Source organism: Coturnix japonica, chromosome 19, assembly GCF_054131305.1.
Source record: "Coturnix japonica strain WE chromosome 19, WE-NBRP24, whole genome shotgun sequence".
In the NCBI taxonomy this organism is placed as follows: Eukaryota; Metazoa; Chordata; class Aves; order Galliformes; family Phasianidae; genus Coturnix; species Coturnix japonica.
Window position 1 is genome coordinate 13,024,181 of NC_140681.1, and position 22,185 is coordinate 13,046,365.

General features: G+C 42.2%; 1 protein-coding gene across 10 annotated transcripts in view; it reads left to right on the forward strand.

Annotated features, from left to right (window-relative positions):
- The first annotated feature begins 2,751 nt into the window (after positions 1–2,751).
- The window catches only part of BCAS1 (brain enriched myelin associated protein 1), a 38,039-nt gene continuing 18,605 nt past the window's right edge, over positions 2,752–22,185 (forward strand). For 2 of the 10 annotated variants that reach the window (XM_015882072.3, XM_032448581.2), the window contains exons 1-7: positions 3,614–3,747; positions 7,402–7,475; positions 7,588–7,669; positions 11,762–12,339; positions 16,906–17,064; positions 17,631–17,675; positions 21,688–21,825. In XM_015882072.3, the coding sequence (XP_015737558.2) occupies positions 7,407–7,475; positions 7,588–7,669; positions 11,762–12,339; positions 16,906–17,064; positions 17,631–17,675; positions 21,688–21,825 (1,071 nt within the window). In that variant the 5' untranslated portion in view covers positions 3,614–3,747; positions 7,402–7,406. Of the gene's footprint in view, positions 3,082–3,611; positions 3,748–7,401; positions 7,476–7,587; positions 7,670–11,761; positions 12,518–15,875; positions 16,015–16,905; positions 17,065–17,630; positions 17,676–21,687; positions 21,826–22,185 lie in introns of those variants that run through there. The other 8 variants (XM_032448580.2, XM_085519811.1, XM_085519809.1 and 5 more) reach the window with 7 other exon arrangements.

Genomic DNA, 22,185 nt, shown 5'->3' on the forward strand with positions numbered 1-22,185 from the left:
ACACAGTAACCTTTCTTTGTTCTTGAAGCTCCCACATGAAGAAATAGCTGGTATATATTTTGTAACTCTCCCTCTTTTTAAAAAAATAGTGGCGGCAGGAACCTGACGTTGTGATGAGGGAAGCAGAGAATAACAGATTACCAATTCTTTTCCTACATCAGTACTGTGAACCAAAATGACCCTCTGGAGAAACCAGAGGCTGAGACACACAGCTTGGAAAATCACATTCCAGCTCTGTCTGGTAAGCTGCCTGATGAATGGCTCTCATTCCACATAGTGTGTCAGCTGAACATGAGCCAGATTCTGCTTTCACACTGCAGTGAGGCTGGAGGGATTCCTCCAGGCTTGGTGGAATTGGTTTGGAACAGGAGCACAGCAATTGCAGCCATGGCTGAGCTCTCCGAACTCACTGCGAAGCTGTGAGTATGGTACTGATTAATGCTGGTTTACCCACACAGCTCCCCACGCTGAAGCAATTATTCACTCCCTTTCATTACCCATTCAGGCTGCACTGGCTAAATACAAGACAGATTCAACAATTAATATGAGACAGTGGGGGAAACCTGATTGCTGAAAGCATGATTTTTTAGTAATAAGTAGGAATTGCTAACTGTAAAGGAGTCAGATCCAATAAGCCTTAAATCCTAAGTAGAACTTAAGTAGAAACAGTTTTCCCTATGACCCTGAGTGAGGCATTCAGGTTTTGGAGGGACAGGACTTCAGATGCACTCTTCTGAATCCAGCTCAGGACTGTGCCTGCTCTCAGAGGAGGGGATATGTGCACAGCTGATGGCTGACTCTACCTTTACACCATCCTTCAAGTCTACATCTGTCCCAAGGGTTCTTAACTTCATACCAGGTGTACAGCAGTGCCAGTGTCCTATTTTGGGGGAGATCAGCTGCTGAAGCCCCAGGTCTGTAACAACCTCACATTGAAATGCATGGAAGCTTCCGGAAACCTGCTCTGTGATGGGTGACTGAAGGAACTTCCACTGGTCTGACTGAGCAGAACTGCAGAGGTCTCACTCAAAGTTTCCTAGAAATGCAAGGATGCATTTGAGGCCTCAGGTTGATGCTGTTTGCCACCTGCACTGAAGTGTTAGAAGCTGGGGTCTCTCCCAGTCTCTGAGATGACTGTAACAATGTGCAACTGCCAGGACAGCTTTCTCTGAAACAGGGTATTAAGTGATACATTGGGCAAACATTCGCATTGGAGAAAATTCCCACTGAGACTGATAGATGATATTAGATGTGGTTTGGACATCTAGATTAAGCTGAAACCACAGAATGGGAGGTGGTTGCGTAGCCCCAGATGAATTTATCCAGTTACCATGAGAAACAGTTCTACATCACCAACTCCAGCACATGACTAATGCAGATCTCTAATCCCAAGAGATTAGCCTCTTTCTTTGGCTAAAGAAGGCAAAAATATACTTAATTTTCCCTTTCTACTGTAGTCTTGGCTAGGAATGAAATTGCACTCAATGAACTTGGAATCTTTCTCTGCACATGAAACATGTTTTATTTCACAACGTGGTGCTTACAGCTGTTACTCAGCCAGCAGCCCAGGGCAAACCTTGCAGACCTTGAGCCCTGTGTGTCACCATGTGCCTGTCTGTCCAGCCCACTCCTCCTCCTCATCTGGCACGGGACTGGATGTGGCTGACAGGCCTTGGGAACAAGCAAATGGGGCAATGTGAATGCTGGGCTGGTCCTCCCTTGTGGGAAAGAAAGAGGAAGTCCATGATTCACTTCACTTATCCTCTGGGATGAAAATGGTAAAGGCTGAGTCAAAGTATCATTTGGTTTTTGTCTGAAGCTGTCAAAATTTACCTATATTAGTGCCTAATTGTTCCTCCCCTCAGCTGTTCTGCAGCTCCTTCTTTCATCTTTCTCAGACGTTACTGAGATTGTATTGCTGCTCATCTCTCCATCTTTGCAAGGACAGTGAAGCTGGCAGTGCTTTGCCATGGGCAAAGGAAAAATGATGCCTGGATAGTTAATGGCAAACACAATGCTGTGGCAAATAAAGGAAAGCAAGCAGACACCCTTCAGCAATACTGCCATCTGGTTGTTACTAGTCAGTTCTAAGGGTAACCTTCTTGAAAGGCAGTGGTGTCTTGCTTGTATTCACTGCATGTGCCATAAGGTAGATAAGGGTGTTACTCCAAACTGTTTCCTTTGTGATACTCACTAAGTTTTTACGTCTTACTGACAACTCTTCAGGAGCAATAAGCCCATGGCAAGCAAAATACATTGCCGAACCCCTGGCCTCAGAATAATTCATTAATAATTAAGGAGAAGTTGACACTGTGCTTTTAGTATCTTCACATCATGACAACACTAACAGCACTGCTGCTATCACCTGCTGTGCAGGGAGGAGCATGCAAGCCCTGAGCCCCGCAGCGTTTCCCAGGCTGGTTCATGGCATCACCCAGTGGAGCCTTTCACACCACTTTGCTCCATACAGAATAAAGGTGGGGTTTTTGTTGGCTGTATTACAATGGACTCTGGGAATCCCCAGCTCGTGGAACCAAGTTTTATTTTGTGAGGAGACATGAATGCACAGAAGAAAAAGCCTGTTCCTGCTTCAGGCACCCCAGTGTGGGCTAAGTGATGAGCATGAGGGATCAGCACATTGTGATGGTAGGCTTAAGACATAAATGCTAGGTCAGTTTGCATATTATGGAAAAATATTAAGATCCACTTTAAGTACAGCAAAGAGCCATGCCATTAAATTCACTTCTTTTTGTTGTTGTTGTTCTGCCACTGTGGGAAACACCCATGTTTGGAAGGGGTTTTCATGTGTCCAGCCCAAAGCCACAATTTCCAGCACCAACAGACAATGGGCTGCCCACAAATCTATAAACTCAGGTATACATTTGTACAGGTTTGGGTGGCCAGGGAGAACAGAACACCCTTCACAAAGGGCTGGGAAAGTGGAATACCCCTCCCTCTGTGTGTTTGCACCCACTGTGTGCACAGTGCCAGGGCTGGGGCAGAACAGGGCAGAGCCGTGGACACGAGCAGCTCCTCGCCCCAAGCTGTGCTGGTCCCTGGGTGCTGCCTACCTTCCCTGAGGTAACTCTGCTGCTTCTGCTCTCATCTGTGTTCTTCTTGGCTTTGCTTTTGGTCTTCCTCTGCTGCCACTTCTGTCCCACACTTGAGCACTGTGGGTGCTCCATGTTAAGTTGGGCTGGGAGCTCCAGCAAGTCCTCAGCTTATTTTCTTTGGGCATTAACATATTTAGTATGATTTTTCCCTTTCAATGCATTTGTATTTTCCACAAAAAGACAGAAGAATAAAAGGATCTCCTTTCTGATAGACCTTCTACCATCCGGGTTGGGATTGTTCACCTCTGTGCCATTGTTGAGCTTTTCCCACCCTGAAACAAGGGTGTGAATGTTTGAACAATTTTGCTTTTCCCATTTGACTACAATGCAAAGTGGCTGAAGGGATTGTATTAAAAACTGCCCATAGAGCCTCGAGGGCTGTAATTTTGCATGTCCTGAATGCACAGCCAGCTTCCTGGCTGCAGCTTGAATTGTTCTTGGGTGTTTCTTGTTTGCTCTGGGTGAGTCAACCCAATCCTTCCTTCTGTCACTTTCCTGTCCATTGTCTGTTCATTTCTTCCCCGTGGTCATTGACAGTCCTCAGATGTATTTGTCTCCTGGTTTCATCCTACCCTTCACGTGTCTGAGTTATATTTTCCTGCCAGGGAGCAATTGAGATTTGCGCAGAAGAAAGGTAAGGAGACATTCTAAGAGACATTCTAAATCCTCTGCTTGCCTGGCTCCATGTGCATCAGAGCGGGAGCAATGCTTCTCTGCCCAGAAACAGCCCCATGTTCATCTGTTACCAAGAGACAGTCTATAGAGACGTACTGGAGAGCCCTCACCCTACTGACACAGTGTATATGTTCTTTGTGTGAAATGATGGATGTTAGGTCCCTCATTGCCTCTGGAACTTATGCAAGGCTTTTTTGGTTTCATTCCAATGCTTATGGAGTAGACATATCTATAGTGAAATGATATACGAAGTGAACTGGGTGAAGCTGATCATGGTTCTCTTGTGACATCTAAGTGTAACATATAACAAGTTTTAGTGAGGAATCAGTTGAATCTGCCGGTACTTTCTATGTTAGCAAACACTGTGACACAGGTGGTTGTAATACTGCAGGTTGGTCAGTGTATTACAGATGTCTTACCTAGCGTGGAGCTCATGCTCCTGCTACAGTTCATGTGGCATAACAACAATCTTTAAAGTATGATTTGACATTCAGGTTCTTTTCTTTACTTTAATTGAAGCATTAGCCGGGCAAGGAAGGGTTTCTGAGCTGTGTCTTGGCCGCAGGCTGGCAGTGCTTCTTCCAAACCAGTCCGGCTACATTCCAGCAGGGCTGTGAGCCCCCAGATTGGGTAAATAATATCTTTGGAGGTTAATCTTTCTATAAAGGAACCCTAAAGTTGAGAATGTGCTCACTCTGTTTCCTCTCAACCTTTGAGGGTTTATTCACATTTTAAAATACGTTCTTGCATCAGGATCCTTCCCTGCTTTCAGTATGAACATCTTCCAGCAGCACTTCCCGGCTCTGGGGAAGGTTTGCTCTGTGCTCTCAGCTTCCCACAGAGATCAACGTGATGTTTTCACACGTGGAACTAAAGGCACCAGTGGGTCCTCTACCACTCACAAATGGCCATGATTAATAATGTAATATAAATAGCCGTAGCCTCTGCAGCAGCAGCTCCTCGGTGCAATGCCAGAAGTGAATCACTGTGACATTGCTCAACTGGCTTTTTGAATCTCTGCCAATTTGGACCATTTTGCATGATATCCCTTCTGCCGATTCTCGGTTTTGTCTATAGGTGGCAGTGACCTTTCATTTTTTTTTCTTTAAAATAAGGCAGAAACAGAAACATACATGCATGAAAATCTTCCTAATTTTACTGGACAAGCTGGACCAGATATGAGTTTGGTATTGTGAGGAACTGCTACAGAGCTGCCATCATTCTTCTGTTGCCACTTTGCTGCAGCTGTAATACTGCTTAAACCATTTAACTCCCAATGCAATAATCAACTGCTATTGCAAGGAGGCAGAAGTCTGGGAAGATACTCCATACATGCATGTGTATACATTCATGATGGAGCTCTGTCTTCTGGGGTGTATTCCAGGGCAGTTACACAGCAAGTTAGTCCCAGTCTTTTAGCAAAAATAGCCTGTGAGTCTTCTCTGGTTTCTCATGAGTGGTAATATTTTAAAAGCCCACATAACCACTGCATGTGTTTTATTTCAGTCAGTATTATAGATTGAAGAAGATGGGTCATTTTTCTTCCACGATAAAATACACCAGAGATCAGAGCCTGTGATCTCTGCTCTGTATGAGTTGAAGATAACTTATCTGATGTAAGTAGAGCTGCATCAGCAGGAAACTGGAGCAACTGAGAATCAAGCTAGAAATCATTGTAGAAAAAATAAGAAAAAATGATAGGATTTTACTTCTCTCAGATGTGTTCTGATTTTACAGTGTGTGCAAAAGAGGAAGCACACAGCCTGCAAATATTCCATCCTCTGCTTAAGTTGTCTTCTGGCATAAACCAGGAGGCCTTGGGAATGGAAAACAAAAGTAAATCCTCCAGATTCAACAAGATACTAAATTTACCACTGAGAGTAAGCTGTAGGATTTGAATCTTGTTTTCTTCTCTTCCAATGGAATAATATTCAATGTTGCTAAGAAACAGAATTGCATATCAAGGACAAGAGGGCACTGTACATCCATGGGGAGATGCTGGCTGTTTTCCACAATAAAGAAGTTCTGAATTATAGTGGAAAAATCAGCTGAGAAGATAAAACCCACATAAAATAAGTCTGCATCTGAAATCAAGGCTCTGTTCTACAGCTGCCATCAGTGCAGTGATTCTCAACTGGACACGATCGCAGTTCATGTTTCAGCATCCTTCAGTGAGGGTTATTCAGTGTTCAGCTCAGCACTGGGAACTCAGAGAACAAAAAATAGGCCTGAAGAGAAGCCCAGTTTGTATTTCACATTGACTAGGATGCAGCATAGAATAGAAATCAGACCTGAATTTCTCTGTAAAGAAAAGGCTTGTACATAGATTGTGGTTAGCAAGAACCCACCATCTGGAACAATAACTGGAAGCAGACACTGGATGTATAGGCTGAAATGAGAGCTTCCTCCTGATTCTGAGGTTCAGTTTTCAAGGAACAATTATTTTCCTCCTTCTCTGCAATAGCCAATGACGCTTAATGAAAGCACTAAGGAAGAAGCTGTTCCACCATGCCTCTACAACTCCCCTGACTCACACAGAGGTGCACCAAAGCAATACTGGATGCTTAGCACTCATGGTGACTGTGCCAGGCATCCAGTAGGATGCACCGGGGCTAGAACTGGCTGCAGTCCTCAGCCTTCCTCTCTTTGGAGACCATCCTCCATCAAGGAGTGTCTCAGAAAGGTCTCTCCTTATTGTTTACTTGTGAGAGCTTAATGTGTATCCTAAGCCAAAGTCAATAGGAACCTTCCTCTACATTCGACCTTCAACCACATTGCAGGGGATGTGCTTGGTCCCAAAGAATTTACAGTTCACAGGCATAAAGAATTCAGAGGGTACATAAATATATTTCAGATTGAAGTTTTAATTATTTAATGAGCTACCGGTAATTAACAAGCCAAGATTATGCTTGGATTGCAGTCAGAGCTGTGACTCCAACATGAATGAATGCAAGAAGTGGTCTTAAAACTGCCAAATATGGGCAGCGGTGATACAGCTGTATCAACACAAGATGCACTGAGCTCCAAAAACACAACCAGGACTATAAGCAAGCACCATGGGGGCTGATTTATGTGCTTGCCTTGCTGAAGTTAGCCCAGGGAACACCCCCTCAGCCACCTATGAACTGCAGCTGGGTAGCAAAGCTGCCTGGAGCTGCCCCACATTTAACAGCCATAAGCATCTTTTTTTTCTTTTTTTTTTTTTTTCTCTCCTGTTATTTAAACAGCAACAACACAAATGTAGACCTCCACAAAGCTGCTGTAATTCCTTCATATGATTCAGTCTTTTCCACCTTATTTTGCTATTAAACCCAATTGTTTCCTATCTGAAGAGTCCAGATAAGCAGTGTAAGTGTGACTCCTCCAGTTTTCCTCAAGAAAGAAGAATGTAATCCATGGCATTTCCAGTAAGTAGCTGTGAGCCACTAGGAGTGACCAGGCTGGAACACTGATGACTAGGGCAGGTGCTTTTGAGAAAACAGGTGGGGCTTATCAGGAGTTTAAACAGCCTGTTGAAGTCTATTGACATTGGTTGTCTCTCAATTTGAATTGCTTGGTAAACTGATATAAATGAGAACAAGAATTGTGCTTTTCCTTCCTCTCCATTTCATAGGAACTATGGGGAACACAGGGAGTGCACCAGAGGAAGTTGAAGAAGACTGCACGTGTCCAGTAATAAGCTACCAGGTAATTAAGAGCTGCCCACGCTCACTTTCCTTGGCTACAACTTATTGCAGTCATTACATTTTAAATCTCATGGTGTATCTAATCCTAAGAACATTTTCATTTGGCTTTTCAGGCTCTACCTGAATCTCCTACAACTGTCAAAAATGGATCTGCTGTATTTGTTCAGGCTCATTCTCCTACAATGAATGGTGGAGGTATGCACTGGGAAGCATTTAAACCTCTTTTTGCTACAAAAGAGAATTTTATGCTGGAGCAATGCTAAGCATTGACATATGGTCTCAGGTTAAGTGATGAATTCATGTTTCATGTCTTATATCTGAGTCTGTTCAGCATGGAGTACCAAAGGGCAAGAACAGTTTGATGGTGGTCGATTTATGCTTATATGTGAATTGTGGGTGTTAGTTTAGAAGTAGTATGATTTTTGCCATGGCTTGGCTGTTGTGCAATGCTTTTCTGTGTGAAGTAAAGAACAGAAAATGGAAGAGAGGTATCAGGTGCTTTTGGAGGGATGTAGGTAAGCTGTTGCTCAGTGAGAGCATTTATCACCTATCTCATGATGTGCATAGCAGGGCAGTGACCAGGCTGGCATATGATGCTGCTGGAGGCTGGCTGGGTCCTGGCCTCTAAGGGAAGATGGCTGTCAGCAGCTCAACCCTGCTTTCTTTGTTTGTATCCTTTCTGAATATCAGCTGTGAAGTATGTGGTCTGAGTGCTAAAAACTGGGCTGTGAGCAACTTTGGGATGTTGTCTCCATATATTCATGGGCAATTGCTCTCAGCCCCAGAAATGTCTCTTTCTCTCCCCTTGCACTTCAGTGCCTCATTTATTTCTCCTACTACCTCTCATTGGCTCTGGAGCCATATTAAGCAGTGCTCACTGTCACAGTGTTGCTTCAGTTTGTGTCTCTACATATTCAGCTAAGTTAATTTTACCACTTTTTTCCTTGTATTAGATTTCTTTCTGTTCTCAGATCATAATGAAAGCCAACAATTCTCTCCAATCTCAGTAAGGAAAGAAAATATTATTCTATTATTCATTGTTAAGAGAAACTTCTCAGCCTGTTATATCCTGTTACATCCAGTTGAAAAAAATCAAAATGTAGACAAAAATAATTGAGTCTGGTATGGAAATAAGCAGATGGTACTGATTGCCATCAGAATGCCCCGTTCCCTGCTAATTTCCTAATGCCACCTAGCTGTAAGAAGTCAGTTGAAATGGCTACCCATTAAAACTACAAGCCCATCACTGTGTGTTTCTGCTAGTGTAAGCCAGCAGAGTCCTGGCCAGTAAATAAAAGCTGGGTAAAGACTTAAGAAATAAGTGCATGTTTTAATTTTAACATGTAAAATTAAGCATATGTTATTATTTTGCTTAGATGGACTCGTTAACATAATTAACTAGTTTAAGTAGCAAGCTGAAATATTGGACTGGGCTGTACTGATATTACTCTGTAATTTTATTAATGATCCAGGAACAGTTGAATCATTTACTACTTGAATACCACTGAAATCATGTCAGATTTTGTATCAAGAAAATCTGGTTCATGTTGGGGAAAAAGGGGGCAAAAATAGCACAGATACTCATTTCATGCAGCAAAAGGCAAGTGAAGCAAGAGGGCTGTGATAACAGATAGGTTTGTGGTCTTCATCTTGTTAGATTGCCAGAGGTATGACCATGTGCTATGCATTAAATGATAGAGTTGATAAATGAGTGTATGAAATCTATATCTGCTAATATAATGAAAAAATGGAATCATGAAAGTTAACTTAATATGACCAGGGGAAGTAACGTCATTTGGGAGAGCCCCATCACCATCTGCTTCACATCTGGGTGAGCAGGTTGGTGACTTTGCTGCTTCTTCTCAAACAGGCTGACAGATGTGTGGGCTTTGGGATTCTTTCCATTGCTTGCCTTTCCTGCTTCTGATTCTCAGGGCTGCAGACACTGCACAGTGCTATCATCCACCTTTTCCTCCTGTAAATCCATTTAAGTAGCAGTGGTTCCCTTACGTCTTCTTGACATCTTTCTCTGTGGCAAAAGGAGAGATACTTCTAATGTATGGTGCTGGCCTTTCTGAACCTCAAGTGCTAAAAGTGCTCAGTGAACAAGCAAAGGGAAGGGGGCAGAGCTAGCAGCAGTTTATCCCAGTCTTCCACAGTGCATCACCTTGGTGATACAGGTTGTTCCTCACTCAACAGTGATAAAAGAGATGCACTGTGGAAGACTCAGCAAGAGAAAGGGCAGGAGGCAAGAAGTTGCAAACATGAGACATCACAGGACCTTGCTGAAGATGATCCCTGACAGTGTTAGCTATGAGAGTGAACATAGCTGCTGAAACAAGACTAACAAAAAAAGGCGAAGGAGAAGGATTGTGTTTTAAGAAGGGATCTGGAATGTAACTGAAAAAACTGAGTATTAAAAATAGATGCTCACACAGAGTGTGGCTTAAGCTGCTGTTAAGGGTGTAAAGAGCCAACCCTGATTCAGAGAAAAATGGGTTATAGAGAGGGAAGCAGTCCAGAGGTGCTTTCAGTCAGACATCGCTGTACGCTTCCAGGCAATAATAGAGACTTTGGCTGAAAATGAAAACCTTTGTGGGAACAAAACAAAACAAAAAGGCTGAAATGAGATGTGTCAAGAGGCTGGAAAATGTTGTTAAAGTGGCAACATTTCCACCCAAACAACAACAACATGATTTCAAAAACTTTCTCCTTTGCAGTTTGCTGTGTACATGGCATGCATCAAATCCTTCTGTTCACCCACCACGTTAATACCCCTTCTCCTGTGGGAGGATCTCTCCTGCTTTGCCTGGTGTCTGAGCAGACTTTCTCTGAAGCACTTGGGGCTGTTTTGACACAAGAGATGTGCTGCAGAGCACATGCCAATGATGCTTTCCAGGTCTTTCATTCCTGCAATTATAACTAGAGATAAAAGTAGCTTGATAGGTTCTTGAGCTACTTTTGTTGATGATGATCTTACATTCTATTTTTATACTAAAAACTGTGCTTTGTTTTTTATCTATTACATGAAACAGAAGTTTGGCATTTATTTCAATTATTTTCCAGTACATATTGTTTCTGCTTTAGCTGGAAATGTGTTTGCTTTTTCTTCCCAAGTTTCCAGCTATAATTAGTAGTTATATCTTCAGTTCTTTGTCTCATCCAGAATACAGGAGGTTTGGGGAACTGTAACTGATGCCTAGTGGCTCAACAGACATAATAGCTAATTATTTGTACCTTCTCTTTGCACATCAGTATGTTGAAATTGATTTTGGTGGAATACTGTAGTAGACTATTACTGGCAAAGTAGTCTTGCCAGCATAGGTTATTTTCTTGCCCTACCAGTAACATTTAGGGCAAGAAATTTTCTCTATTAGAGGGCACGAAGAAACAAACATCTATTTACCTGGGCAGAACATGTATGGAAGAAGTCTGTGCCCCTCTGCTTGTCTGCACATGCACAAAACACAATAAGAAAGCAAATGTCTGATGTAAAATGTTGGAAGCAAATTGCATGCCTTCCTGGTGGCTGGTGAGATATGCTGGCCTCTGCTGTGACTCTTGCAGCAGCAGTCTGTGCTTTGACAGCTGTTGCTTTTGCAGCTGGAGAGCGTTTAAGTAAATTCACTTGATGTGTAAATGATGGCACGCCAGCACATCTCTGTTGATAAGCTGGTGTAACTCTACTGTGAAAAGCCAGTAGGTTGAGATTTTGCAGTCTAAAAATGTTCAGTTTTCCTTACCTTGAAAAGGAATTTTAAAAATGAATCAATATTGGAATCATATGCTGTGGGGGACAGCATTTTAGGCAGGCTTCATTGGCAACACAGTGCAATATTGCCTAAAGATTATAAGAATTACTTGAGATAATTTCAACTTTGCTCTGAAAACAGGAATTTTTAATTTGAATTTTAGCAAGTGAGGTTGAGACTGACAATTTGCCCAGCTATAATTAAATAAAATAAATAAATTAAATAATTAAATAAATTAAATAATTAAATAAAAAGAGGCAACATCAGGGGCTGCACAGAGCATAGAATTTGCACCAATATCAGTGTAGGACAACAGGATGGCAAATCAGAAGAGCTGGTCCTACAGATCAACTGCTGCTTGTGCTCAGTGCTGGAAAAAAAACCAGGAGCTTTAAACAAGCTGCACTGTGTGGTCCTTCCTGGGGCTCCACGTCTCAAACTACTTTATTAAGGAGGGTGGTCACCATGCTTAATTGTACAACCCTTACAACTTCTTTGCTGTGTGGGGTAATTACTGTTCTGTACTTTTTTGCAGTGGATGTGAAGGAGAGTGTTGCTCAGGATAATGCAGCTGCTTCTTCCCCAAAGACAAAGGAGCGGAGCACTGCTGTGGCGGGTGGGGAGGCTGCTGGGAGAGCTGCCAGCAGGGCTCTGCCATCTGCAAAGCTCCGCTCTGTCTTTGCGTTTTCATGGTCTGTACCAGGGCGTACTGAAGACCCAGCATCAGATTCATCAGTTGGATTGGCGAAGCTTGATGTCAGCTCAGAGCACGGCACAAACAAAGCACCAAGTGACAGCGCAGCTTCCACTGCAGCAGCTGTGCCTCAGCCCAGCACCCATAAAGAGCCAGATCAGGCCCTGCTGGCACCCACACCTCAACTCAGCAGCCCCACAGCACCAGGGACACCTGAGGGAGAGGATGCGGCTGTGCTGAAGCCAAAACAAGTCAACTTTTTTGACAAGATCTTCAAACTGGACAAGGGGAAGGAGAGGAACCAAGAGCAGACGGGCACCCAGGAAGGTGGGCAGCCTTTGAGTGCTCCTGACAAGCACAGCACCGCACAAGAGGCTTCCAGGCAGCAGAATGCTTCTAACAGCATCCCAACAGAGAAGGCAAGTGCTGGGAGAGGGCTTTCCATGCCACATTAATGACAACTAGGAATAACAGGAGCACGGGACAACCTGCTGCAGGGATGGCTCAGTGAGTGAGCTGGTGGTCTTAAAATCACTGGAGGTAATTGCTGGGAGAGGAATGCAGGACAGCAGCAGCTCTGATCCATGCACAGGCAAGGTAACAGTATTAACACTCAGTAGTCTGGATGGTGAAGAGTGACCATCTACAAATAAAGGGTGAAATACCTGAAAGTAAAATTGTTACTTGTGCTTTAGAAGCCTGGAGTTTGATACCAGAGAGTAGAAAGAAGTTCTCATGGAATAATGGCTCTTCTTGAGCAGTGTCTATTTATTGAATCTTGTGCAAGCTATGTTGAGGGATAAGTAGTAGTAAAAGCTTTTGTACTATCAGTCACTGCAAATTTTAGTCAAGGAAATCCAGTCCTTGGTATTGATTTTGCAGGAGGGGAGAATGCAATGTAAGATAGTTTGCCAGACAAAGGAGCTGAAAACAGATCTGGGTTTAGTGTGGCTCATCAAGGAAATGTGTTGTTACTTCTAACAGTAGCCGTTTTGTAACCCAAATGTTATCCTTCTGAAACAAAAGGACAGGTAGTAATAGAAGATAAATGATCCGAAGTCATCCATTTGTTACTGTCCTTTGTTGCCATAATGAGTGTAACATCTCAGTTCTCAGGCTCATCACTGGTACGGTTCATTGCCTACAGTAAGGCTTCACTTCAGCCCTAAAGCAAATAAAGCTTATTTATCAAGGATAGCATGATGAGATTTTTACACTTCCTGCTAAGTCTGAAATCAGTAAAAACAGTGTAGGATTGATTTTCAGCAGCTAACTATTGAGAACATCCAGCCTATGGACTGAGTGTAAGTGGCATCACTCTTAGTAGTTTCACTGTGGTGGTGCTGGTCCATACTACCGGGGATGTAGTGCAGGTCCAGGTCCTGTGCAGGCTGGGAAAACAGGAGACAGACATTGGCTGCATGTCTTCCCCTTGTTGGAATCTCTACGTGCCACTTTCATTATGATGGTTTTTATCTGATTACTTTAGGCTTTCAAATAACACAGCTGCGCTGAAGCTATTAAAAGTAACATTGAACGTGGCTCAGCGGATGCTCAGTGCTAGAACTGACAATTCTCGCTATCCCCAAACATTTCTTCAACTTCTATTCTATTACTTCTCTATTTTACATTTCCTCAGATGTGAAGATCTCATTACTTGTACAGTCTTTAAGAATATTCCAGTTTTTACATTTAGTTTGTAAGACTGAGGTTACACTTTTAACCTTTGTGTTTCAGATGTGTAACTCACCACCAGTATCTCATCTATACACATAACTGTAAAGCATCTGTATTCTCAGCCTAGCAGTGTATCCAGCCATTCACTGCAGAGACATGGATCAGAATGAATCGTCTCTTTGGCGTGCTGCTGTCACTTCTGTTTCTAGCTATTACCATAAAGTTTTTCAACACTGGAAACTCCTGCAGATGTTGATATATACACAGTGTAAGATTTGCTGTTTGCTGGAATAGTTTTTTTTTTTTTTACAAACAATTGCTTGTTTTACAATGATAAATAATTTCCTGTTTTGCTGAGACTGTAAACAGAATGCAAAAGGTCACAGTTTGTTCTGTGGAAGTACCATGGCAGGAGATGTTTTCTAATGAAATAAGCTGAAGTAGCTTTAATTGGAGGTCTGAGTTACGGATTGGCTGGTAACTGGGATAGACCAGCCCGGCATTTCTGATGAACATCCCCCAAGGGGTGAGAACAGAACAAGAAATTCTGAAGCTTTTTTGCTATTTTGGATGAATTAGAAGCACTGTTCATCTGGAGGACTGTATCGTAAGGGAGAGTGAAATTTCTAACCTTACCCTTGAGTTTCCTGATGATAATTTTTGTGTTTCATTCCTCAAACATAGGAAGGAGGGAGTATGTGCTGGGGACAGGGAAATGGTTGATAAGGGCATTTCCTGAGAGAAAAGTAGCAATTAAACACTCCTGGTATGTTGCCAGAATAACCGTGTTCCTAAAACAAAAGCTGAGGCTCTGCCTTGCAGTGCAGTTGCCTTCTGTTTCCTCTAAAGTTGCTCATTCTCATGTAGGATGGAGGAACGACCAAATCTAAATTAATTACTGTTGCTTTATTAACTCCAAACTGTTACCAGATAACCATACTAAAAATCCAGATATTGCTGCCGTAGTTTCTTCTATTTCTTGTTGGGTGATGGCTTGTACTCTCTGTAAAAGCAAAAGAAGACTTTCCCTGAGTTGAGTGCCAGCGCATAACAAGCAGCATTGCTGGTAAGTAAGAGAGATTCCACAGTTGTAGCTTAAGAGCTGCACAAACAGTCTGTGTTTGGTGAAACACTCTTTATTTTTGTGGTCCACAAAACTACATTCAGAAGACAGCATAATTAAAACAAGGACAGAATTCATGAATTCATGAAGCATTTACTATGTAAGCCAAAGAAAAGATAAATTATATGCCTGTAATGTTTCACTGAGCTGTGATTCATACAAACAAAAGTGCTGGCAGGAATACATTCTTTTAAGTGTTTTTCTAATGGCTGAACCTAAACGACAGTGTAAGTACTTAAGGTGTTTATTACCCCCAAACTTGGATCCCCAAAGAAATGAATTGAACATTTGCATGGGATCTGTTAACTTCTAATGGTGACTTTCTTCTGTTACTCTGAGAGGTTCCTTTCATTGCTATTTGCCTTCAGGGCCCTCATGATGCATTACACAGTGAGCTGCTTCAGAGCCTTCTGTGGTCATTTGACAATGGCTCTTAAAATGCGTTACTATAGGACTCCATGCTATCTCTCCTTGATTAATGTGCTGAAGGCTTGAGTCTGTACTCCTTCCTTACAGCAGCGTTCCTGTGGATGGCAAGAAGGATCACTGCATCTATCCAAGTTATATTGGGATAGCTAATATCAGTCTGGCTTGGGACTTCAGGTCTTGGGGCTCTGTGTGCCGGGGGTCACTTGGTGGCCTCTGTGCTCTGCACATGTGATTGCAGGGGTTTCTGGAGTGAATCTCTTCATGATCTGCAATAGCATTTACATTTGCTGGGCAGTTTGGAATTAGCAGGGGAGACCCTGCTAGTGCTGCCAGAGGTGGTGACTGTCATTTTTGCAGTGAGTTCAGATGCTGTTTGCTGTGGTGTTTAGCAGTTTTCTTCTTCCTAAATGATGCACGGTCTAAGCAGGGAGAGCCCTGGTTTGAGCACATGTAAAAATGTTTGTTTTTCTTATAGCATCAAACACTTTGTAATTAAAATCTTGTTTAGTGATGAATATTCTGCCTAAATGGTGACCTACTCTGAGAACTTGGGTTTCTTGCCTCATGCTTTTGTTGCCTCTTTAATATCTGAAATAGAGCCAGCATTTTTCATAAAGCCAGCACTCTTTAGATGGCATCCCTGGAGGAAGGGCTGCCAGAGCTGGCATGTCTGCATGCGTTCTGCATGGGACATATTGTTCTTGGAACCACTTGGGCCTCTGACTGGCAGCTGGACAAAGTGGTGTGTTAGGACCTTGCAAGTAACTCCTAAATAGCCTGTTGAAACCTTCTGAACTACTGCGCTGTGTTTCTTCATGGGTAAATTTGGAACATGGTGGGTGGAGAATTACAGAATTCTGTTCTTGTAAGTAAAGCTGTCTGTTTAGCTCCTTAAAAGCTGCATCAAGATTGGTCACTCTGTATTCACTTTTTCTAATGCCAGATTAACCTCCTGAACTCTTCACTAAGTTATTGTTTTTTATTCTCCTTTAGTGAAGAAAAGATGTACAAAATAAGTAGATTCTTTAAAAGTTCTATAAGAATAGTGTTTCTAAATCTGTTGGTATAGTCAAAAGTTTCCTGGGTACAATTTCATGTTCTTTAATATTTTTTTTCTGGTCAATATAGCACCAGCTGAGTACATATATTTGGAAGTTTGAGAAAATAATATATATATTGGTGCCACTTAGAACAATAGCCAGTCTTTGAGAGGCTATTGGAATACTGTTTTGGGGCTCTGATAAATGTAATTCCGGCAAGGAGTCAGCTCAGTCTGGCTCAAAAGGATTACCCTGAGTTGTTACTTTTTTCTTTTTAATCTATACCATGTTTGTATTCACAAGATAATTTATTCCTGGAGTTGCAAAATAACAGGGTGTCGGAAGAAATCTTTGTATGGTACAATCAGACACTGAGCCATCAAAGACTGAGATCTCAGTATTTGTTTCTATTCGCAAGTTTGGCCTTGGAAAGAGAAAAGCCGTGTTGTTTGGGATGCTGTGTGCAACTTTACTTCTGTTACACTTGGTAGCTGGGAACAATGCTCCTCCAATCAACAGCAAATGCTGAATATATTAGAAAAGAGGGGAAAGAGCTGCATAAATGCTCAATTGTTCTGAAGACGTAGGCTGGAGAAATATGGTTGGAATTAAGGTTGTGACTCTGTGGAACATAATGCGAGTCACAAATGTTACTTCTGCATTCCACTGCAAAGTAAGCAGGCTGAGACTGAGGAAACTCTGCCCTCATTTCTTAGGAGATAGATGACTGCAACCAGAGGGACCTTCTGCAGGACTCAGCAGGTGTCAGTGGTCTCACTGCTGGGCAGCCTGAAAAGGCAGAAGTAAAGCAAGACAGCTCCCAGCCAGCTGCTGCAGTGGACAACAACTCCGTCATGAGTTTCCTTAAAACACTGGTAAGCACTGCTCCTCCTCTTCATCTGGGAGTTCAGTTTGAGTTCTTGTAAAGATCCCATATGTGGCCATGCTTAGCTTAATGCAGTGTACTTGCTGTCATGTGCACTGAGGAACAATGAAGCCAAACAGACACCTTTGGGAACGGTATGAGAGGTACAGAGAGGTGCAGGCACAGTGCAGTTGTGAGTCAGTGATGCTGACCTACTCTGAGATCATTCTCAGCTGCACAGACACCTGCAGACCTGGAGGCTTTGTCTGCTTTTAATATCTTCTTAATATTGAAGCACTGATTTTTAAGTTTTTTAATAATTTTCACTTATATGGAATTATTGAATTTTATACAACCAATACAATTTTTGCTCCATATATTTTTCATCTTTGTACTGCCTTTAGGTTACTCTTCAGAAATATTTGTTTTAGAAGCTTTCCAGTGTATGGGGAAGAAAGTCTGTGCTCTCACCTTTGTATTCAGGAAACAAAACCGACTTACTAGAACCAAGCAGATGATCCTTCAAAGCTTTTGAAAGATTTATATATGACTTTTTTTTCCTCAAATGTATTTAAGGTTTCCCCAAGCAAAGCTGAAGCCAGAAGTGAACCTGAAGACAAGGTAGGCAGATCCTCATTTTTCTTGCTGGTAAATATATGGGCTTTAATGCAGGTATTTCTTCATTGTATTGCTTCCTCCCCACTGATATTATCATTTGCAGTAATAATTTAAAATGTTATTCCATCTGAATAAGTTGGAAAGGAAGATGACCATGAGTAAAGTGTAACTATCTCATACGCTGCAGTCAAGATCAGATCTGTAGCCTCTTCTATAAGATTTGTGAGCTGACAATGTTTTTGTTTGTTAGTGACTTGCCCTTGCAAAGTCCTTGCAATGGAGTCTTCCTGAGTCTACAGAAGCCCAGTTTTCTCGTAGAGCTGGATAAAATACGTGGCTCTACACATCCCATAAGGTACATATGCAGAGAAATGGCAAAGATGCACAGCTGCAGTGCTGCACCAGGGACACGAGAGGCCCCCAGGCACAGCAGCTCTATTAGCTGGATCGGGGCAGACACACCTCCTGCAGGACCACATCTTCAAGTGGAGGAGGTTGAAGCACCCTTGGCCCACAGCACAGCTGGAACTAGTGGGCTGTTCCTCACAGCAGAGACCTTAGGAAGGTGAGGGAGCTACAATGGGCAGGGCTGGGACTTGCAGAGGGAGAGCTGTATTTTCCGGTGCCATTGAGGATTCTTCCACCTAGATGCAGCAATGAGGATCTGTTTGCATCCCAAAGTCAGACCTTTTAGTGTTCCTGCTGGGAGGTCAACTTCTTATCATGTAGAAACTCCTCTTGCAGCAGGCAGACATGGCCTCTTGTGTTCCCTTTAACAAACCAGTTTTTTCCTTGGATTCCACTGCCAGGAGATTTGTTTACAGCACATGAGCAGTGAGGGTCCTTTATGTGTGAAGTCCAGAAAGACTTCACTATGAAGGCCTTCCTTTGTTATTACAGAGTGAAAATCTCAAACTGAGTCAATGTATTTACCGTATTTGTGAAAACTGTGAGGGCTGTAAAAAAAAACTTAGATTTGAAAACATAATCTTTTAAAATGGAAAGAACGTAAGTGCTGAAGGACTTCTCTTTCCCCCTTCTTTCCCACTGTTCACACCAAAGCTTATAACAGTTTCAACAGAAGCTGGATTGTGAGACAGTCTGCATTAAGCTGCTGCCTTCTCCTCTCAGTGTTTCAGGCACATCACGGGCTGTCCCAAGAGCTGGGAACACCCAGATAAAATGTGCTTACATTGTTTTGACTAGAACAACATTTTTTCCCCTGCAATGCCTATGAAAAAGAATCTAAGTAACACCAAGAATAAATCCCTAAAAATGTTATTTCCACTCACTTTTCATGTAACAAATTACTTCTGCCATCAGCATCTTTATCTATCCCATTTTTATCCTTTTTATCCAATTCAGTTTCCATACTATTGTACTACAATGAAGGTTTTTTCCAGAACATTTTGAGTACGCTCTGGTTTAATTTGTTTCAGCTCAGTTCTGGGAGCTGTTGATCAAGGTTGATGCTTTCTAAGATGTTCAGAAAAGGCAGCGTCAAACTGCCCCTTCAGTGCGAGTCTGGGGCTCTTTCAACAGCTTTTTGAGAGCTCCAGCTGCTCAATGTGGTATCCAGCCATTATCATGTGCTCCTACAACAGGTGACTGGTGAAGGCCTGCTGTAATTTAGAAACAAATATGCAGTTGGGGTTTGGTTTGCTATCACACCTGTGAGGGTAAACAAATTCAGATGACTAGCAGGATATGCAAAGGTTTTATATACTGTGGTTGAATGTGAGTTGCTTTTCACAGAGAATTCCTTTATCTTCACTAGTATTTTTCTGATCCAAAGAATGACATTTTCACTATATATTTAAAAAAAAAAAGTATTAAAATGGGTAATGTGTCAGCCATCAAAATTTTACATTTCCTACGACAGTTGATGTGCATAATGAAATAATGGTCGTCTTTACCTCTGAAAATACTTTTGTCTTAGATGCATTTCCAAGTGTGTCTGAGCCTTTCCCAAGCACTGGAGGGCTTTAGTGTTGCTTGCTGTTTTGCGTTACTTGGGTGGCACTGAGGCCACTGTGTATTTGAGTCCCAGTTGTACTCTCATTTCTGCTGCTTATGCATCTGCTTTGTAGGAAGGAGCTGGGTTTTATCACCCATGGGCTGGTACATTCCAACGATCTCAATAATATTTTTCTCACTGATAAAAAGATGGATTTTTTTTCTGATTTTTTTTTTTTCTTCCCTGATAATTCAGAGTAACATCACAGCAAAGCATGACAGCGCACTCCCTCCTGGTGATGTGCAGAGGTGCGCAGCACCGCTGAGTTTGTCTTCATGCTGAATAGTGGCTATGTAGCAATATGCTGTCATCAGGAAAGCCCCTGGCTTTAATTGGGTGCCTACAGATGTGTGCTTTCAGCAGCACGGGCACACCCTTCATGGCTGTCACTCCATCCGTGTAAACACGGAGTTTAGCCTACAGAGTAAACAATGCTCAGCTGAGTCATAGGAGTGAACTGATCCTTTGCAAGTTTATACTAACCTAAAAGCATTCATTTGGCTCCAGAACACCTCCTGAAGTCTTCCCTGATAGGTGCTGACAGGGCACACATGGGAGTGCCATGCTACCAAGTACAACAGGGAAAACATGGCCAGTTGTGATGCAACTGACCACAGCCCTTCTGTAGGACACATCCCTTTGGAAGAAGCTTGTAATTGCACTGAACAAAACAATCCTGAACAAACCAAGATTTCATCTCAACATGCTCACAAGTATTGTGTTATCTATTTTGGACCTTTTCTCCTAACCTGTTAGTTGTGGACAGCCACAGTGCTTGATGCTTTATGGTGTAGGTCCTATGGACTGATTTACTTCTTTGGGTTCAGTCACTTGTTTCTGTAGTTCCTGGAATCTTCAGTCAGCTTGTTTCAAAGCTCTTAAGAGAGTGAATACTTCTAACTGAAAGATGATGAAAATGATTTATTTTTAATTATATATTGGCTTGTTTGATATCAACTAAATCAGGAAATTAATTGTCTGAGAAAAATGCCACGGGAGACAATGAAATTCAGGGTATTAGCAAGCACAGCTTAAAATATTACATGTTCCTTTCTAGTAAGTAATACGAATGCATCTCAGTGCTTCAAGGCTCAATGCTGAAACCCTGCAGTGGGAAGAACGCTGCCCTGTGTTTGTGGTTACTCACACAGCGTGGGCATCTGCTCCAGGCTGCCAGCAGAGCTCACACTTGTGCTGACTTGTTTGTATGTTACAGCTCACTTAAGCAATGCTTTTGGGTTTTTCCCCTTTTTTTTCCTTGTCAAAATACATGAAAGTAATGGGGAGGGAAATAAAAACATGAATATCAAAGTTTTTCTTTGATTTAAAGCTTGTTGTAATGGTTTCTCAGTGAAGTGCTCACAGCTTTAGAGAGATCCTGTTTCTAACTTCAATGGGCAGTGATTTGCAAAACAGTGCCTTTTGAAGACATGTAGAAGGGAGTGCAAGAAAACCAATGCTTTTTGATTCAACACCCATAATATCATTATTTTTATATCCTTATTTCTTGCTGATCTTATGAACATTAGCGTGAACTTGTAATTTTTCATGTGGTATCTCATGAATATGGATATTGCACATTCCAGAAATACTTCATTATGCACAGCATTAAGTCTGTAGAATACTGTTTAGTATATTTTTCCAATAGTTATATTTGCTCTATTTAAACTTATGACCCCAAATTCTGTTGGCCACTGAAGAATTTAGGATAATACAGAAGTCTACCTTCAATACCTGATTGAACTGATTCTGTTTGGAATCAACTGGATTTCTGTATCTTTTTATTTCATTCACTACTTGAGAAAGTTTTGTTGAATTGAGAAATTACTTGGAGGGGGAAGAACTGCGGGAGGGTGGTGGGAGGGGATAGAATTTATCCAGAGCAGAAGGGAAATGTTTGCTTTGAATACAAAGTATAAAAATGTTTCAATCTTTCTCATGAAACAAAATGTGCAAGTTCTGTAACAAGTACTGAACTTATGTGATGTTGCACAAAAGGGATCAAAAGCAGAACAAGGCCGCGGTGGGCAGCCTGCTCTGAAGACGGCAGAATCGCCAACTAAAGGAGCCAAGAAAAAGAAGGCAGAGAGTCCCAAGCTGGGACACAGCACGTTTAGCAAACTGTTTAGGCATAAGGTCTGTATGAAACTCAGGGATGAGCAGAACCCTGAGCAGTAACAGATGGTTCCTGTCCCAGAATGAAATCACTGCATTTTTAACTGAAGTGGATCTGGCCAGCTGCGCTCTGCAGTGCTCTGAAAACCACAGTGTGAGCATTTCTGTGCCACACGTTACTGAAACAATCTCAGTGTGCAGTGCTTTATGTGATACACCATCTGTGTGCCTTTGGGATTCTGAAACCATTCCTGAACCCCACGGTGCTCTGGGCTGCCCAGGTCATGCTTACTAATGTTCACTAATGTCACTGACCACTGAAAATGAACATAAAAGGTACTGACAAGCAATGGAGCATGCAGATACATCCATGTCTGGACT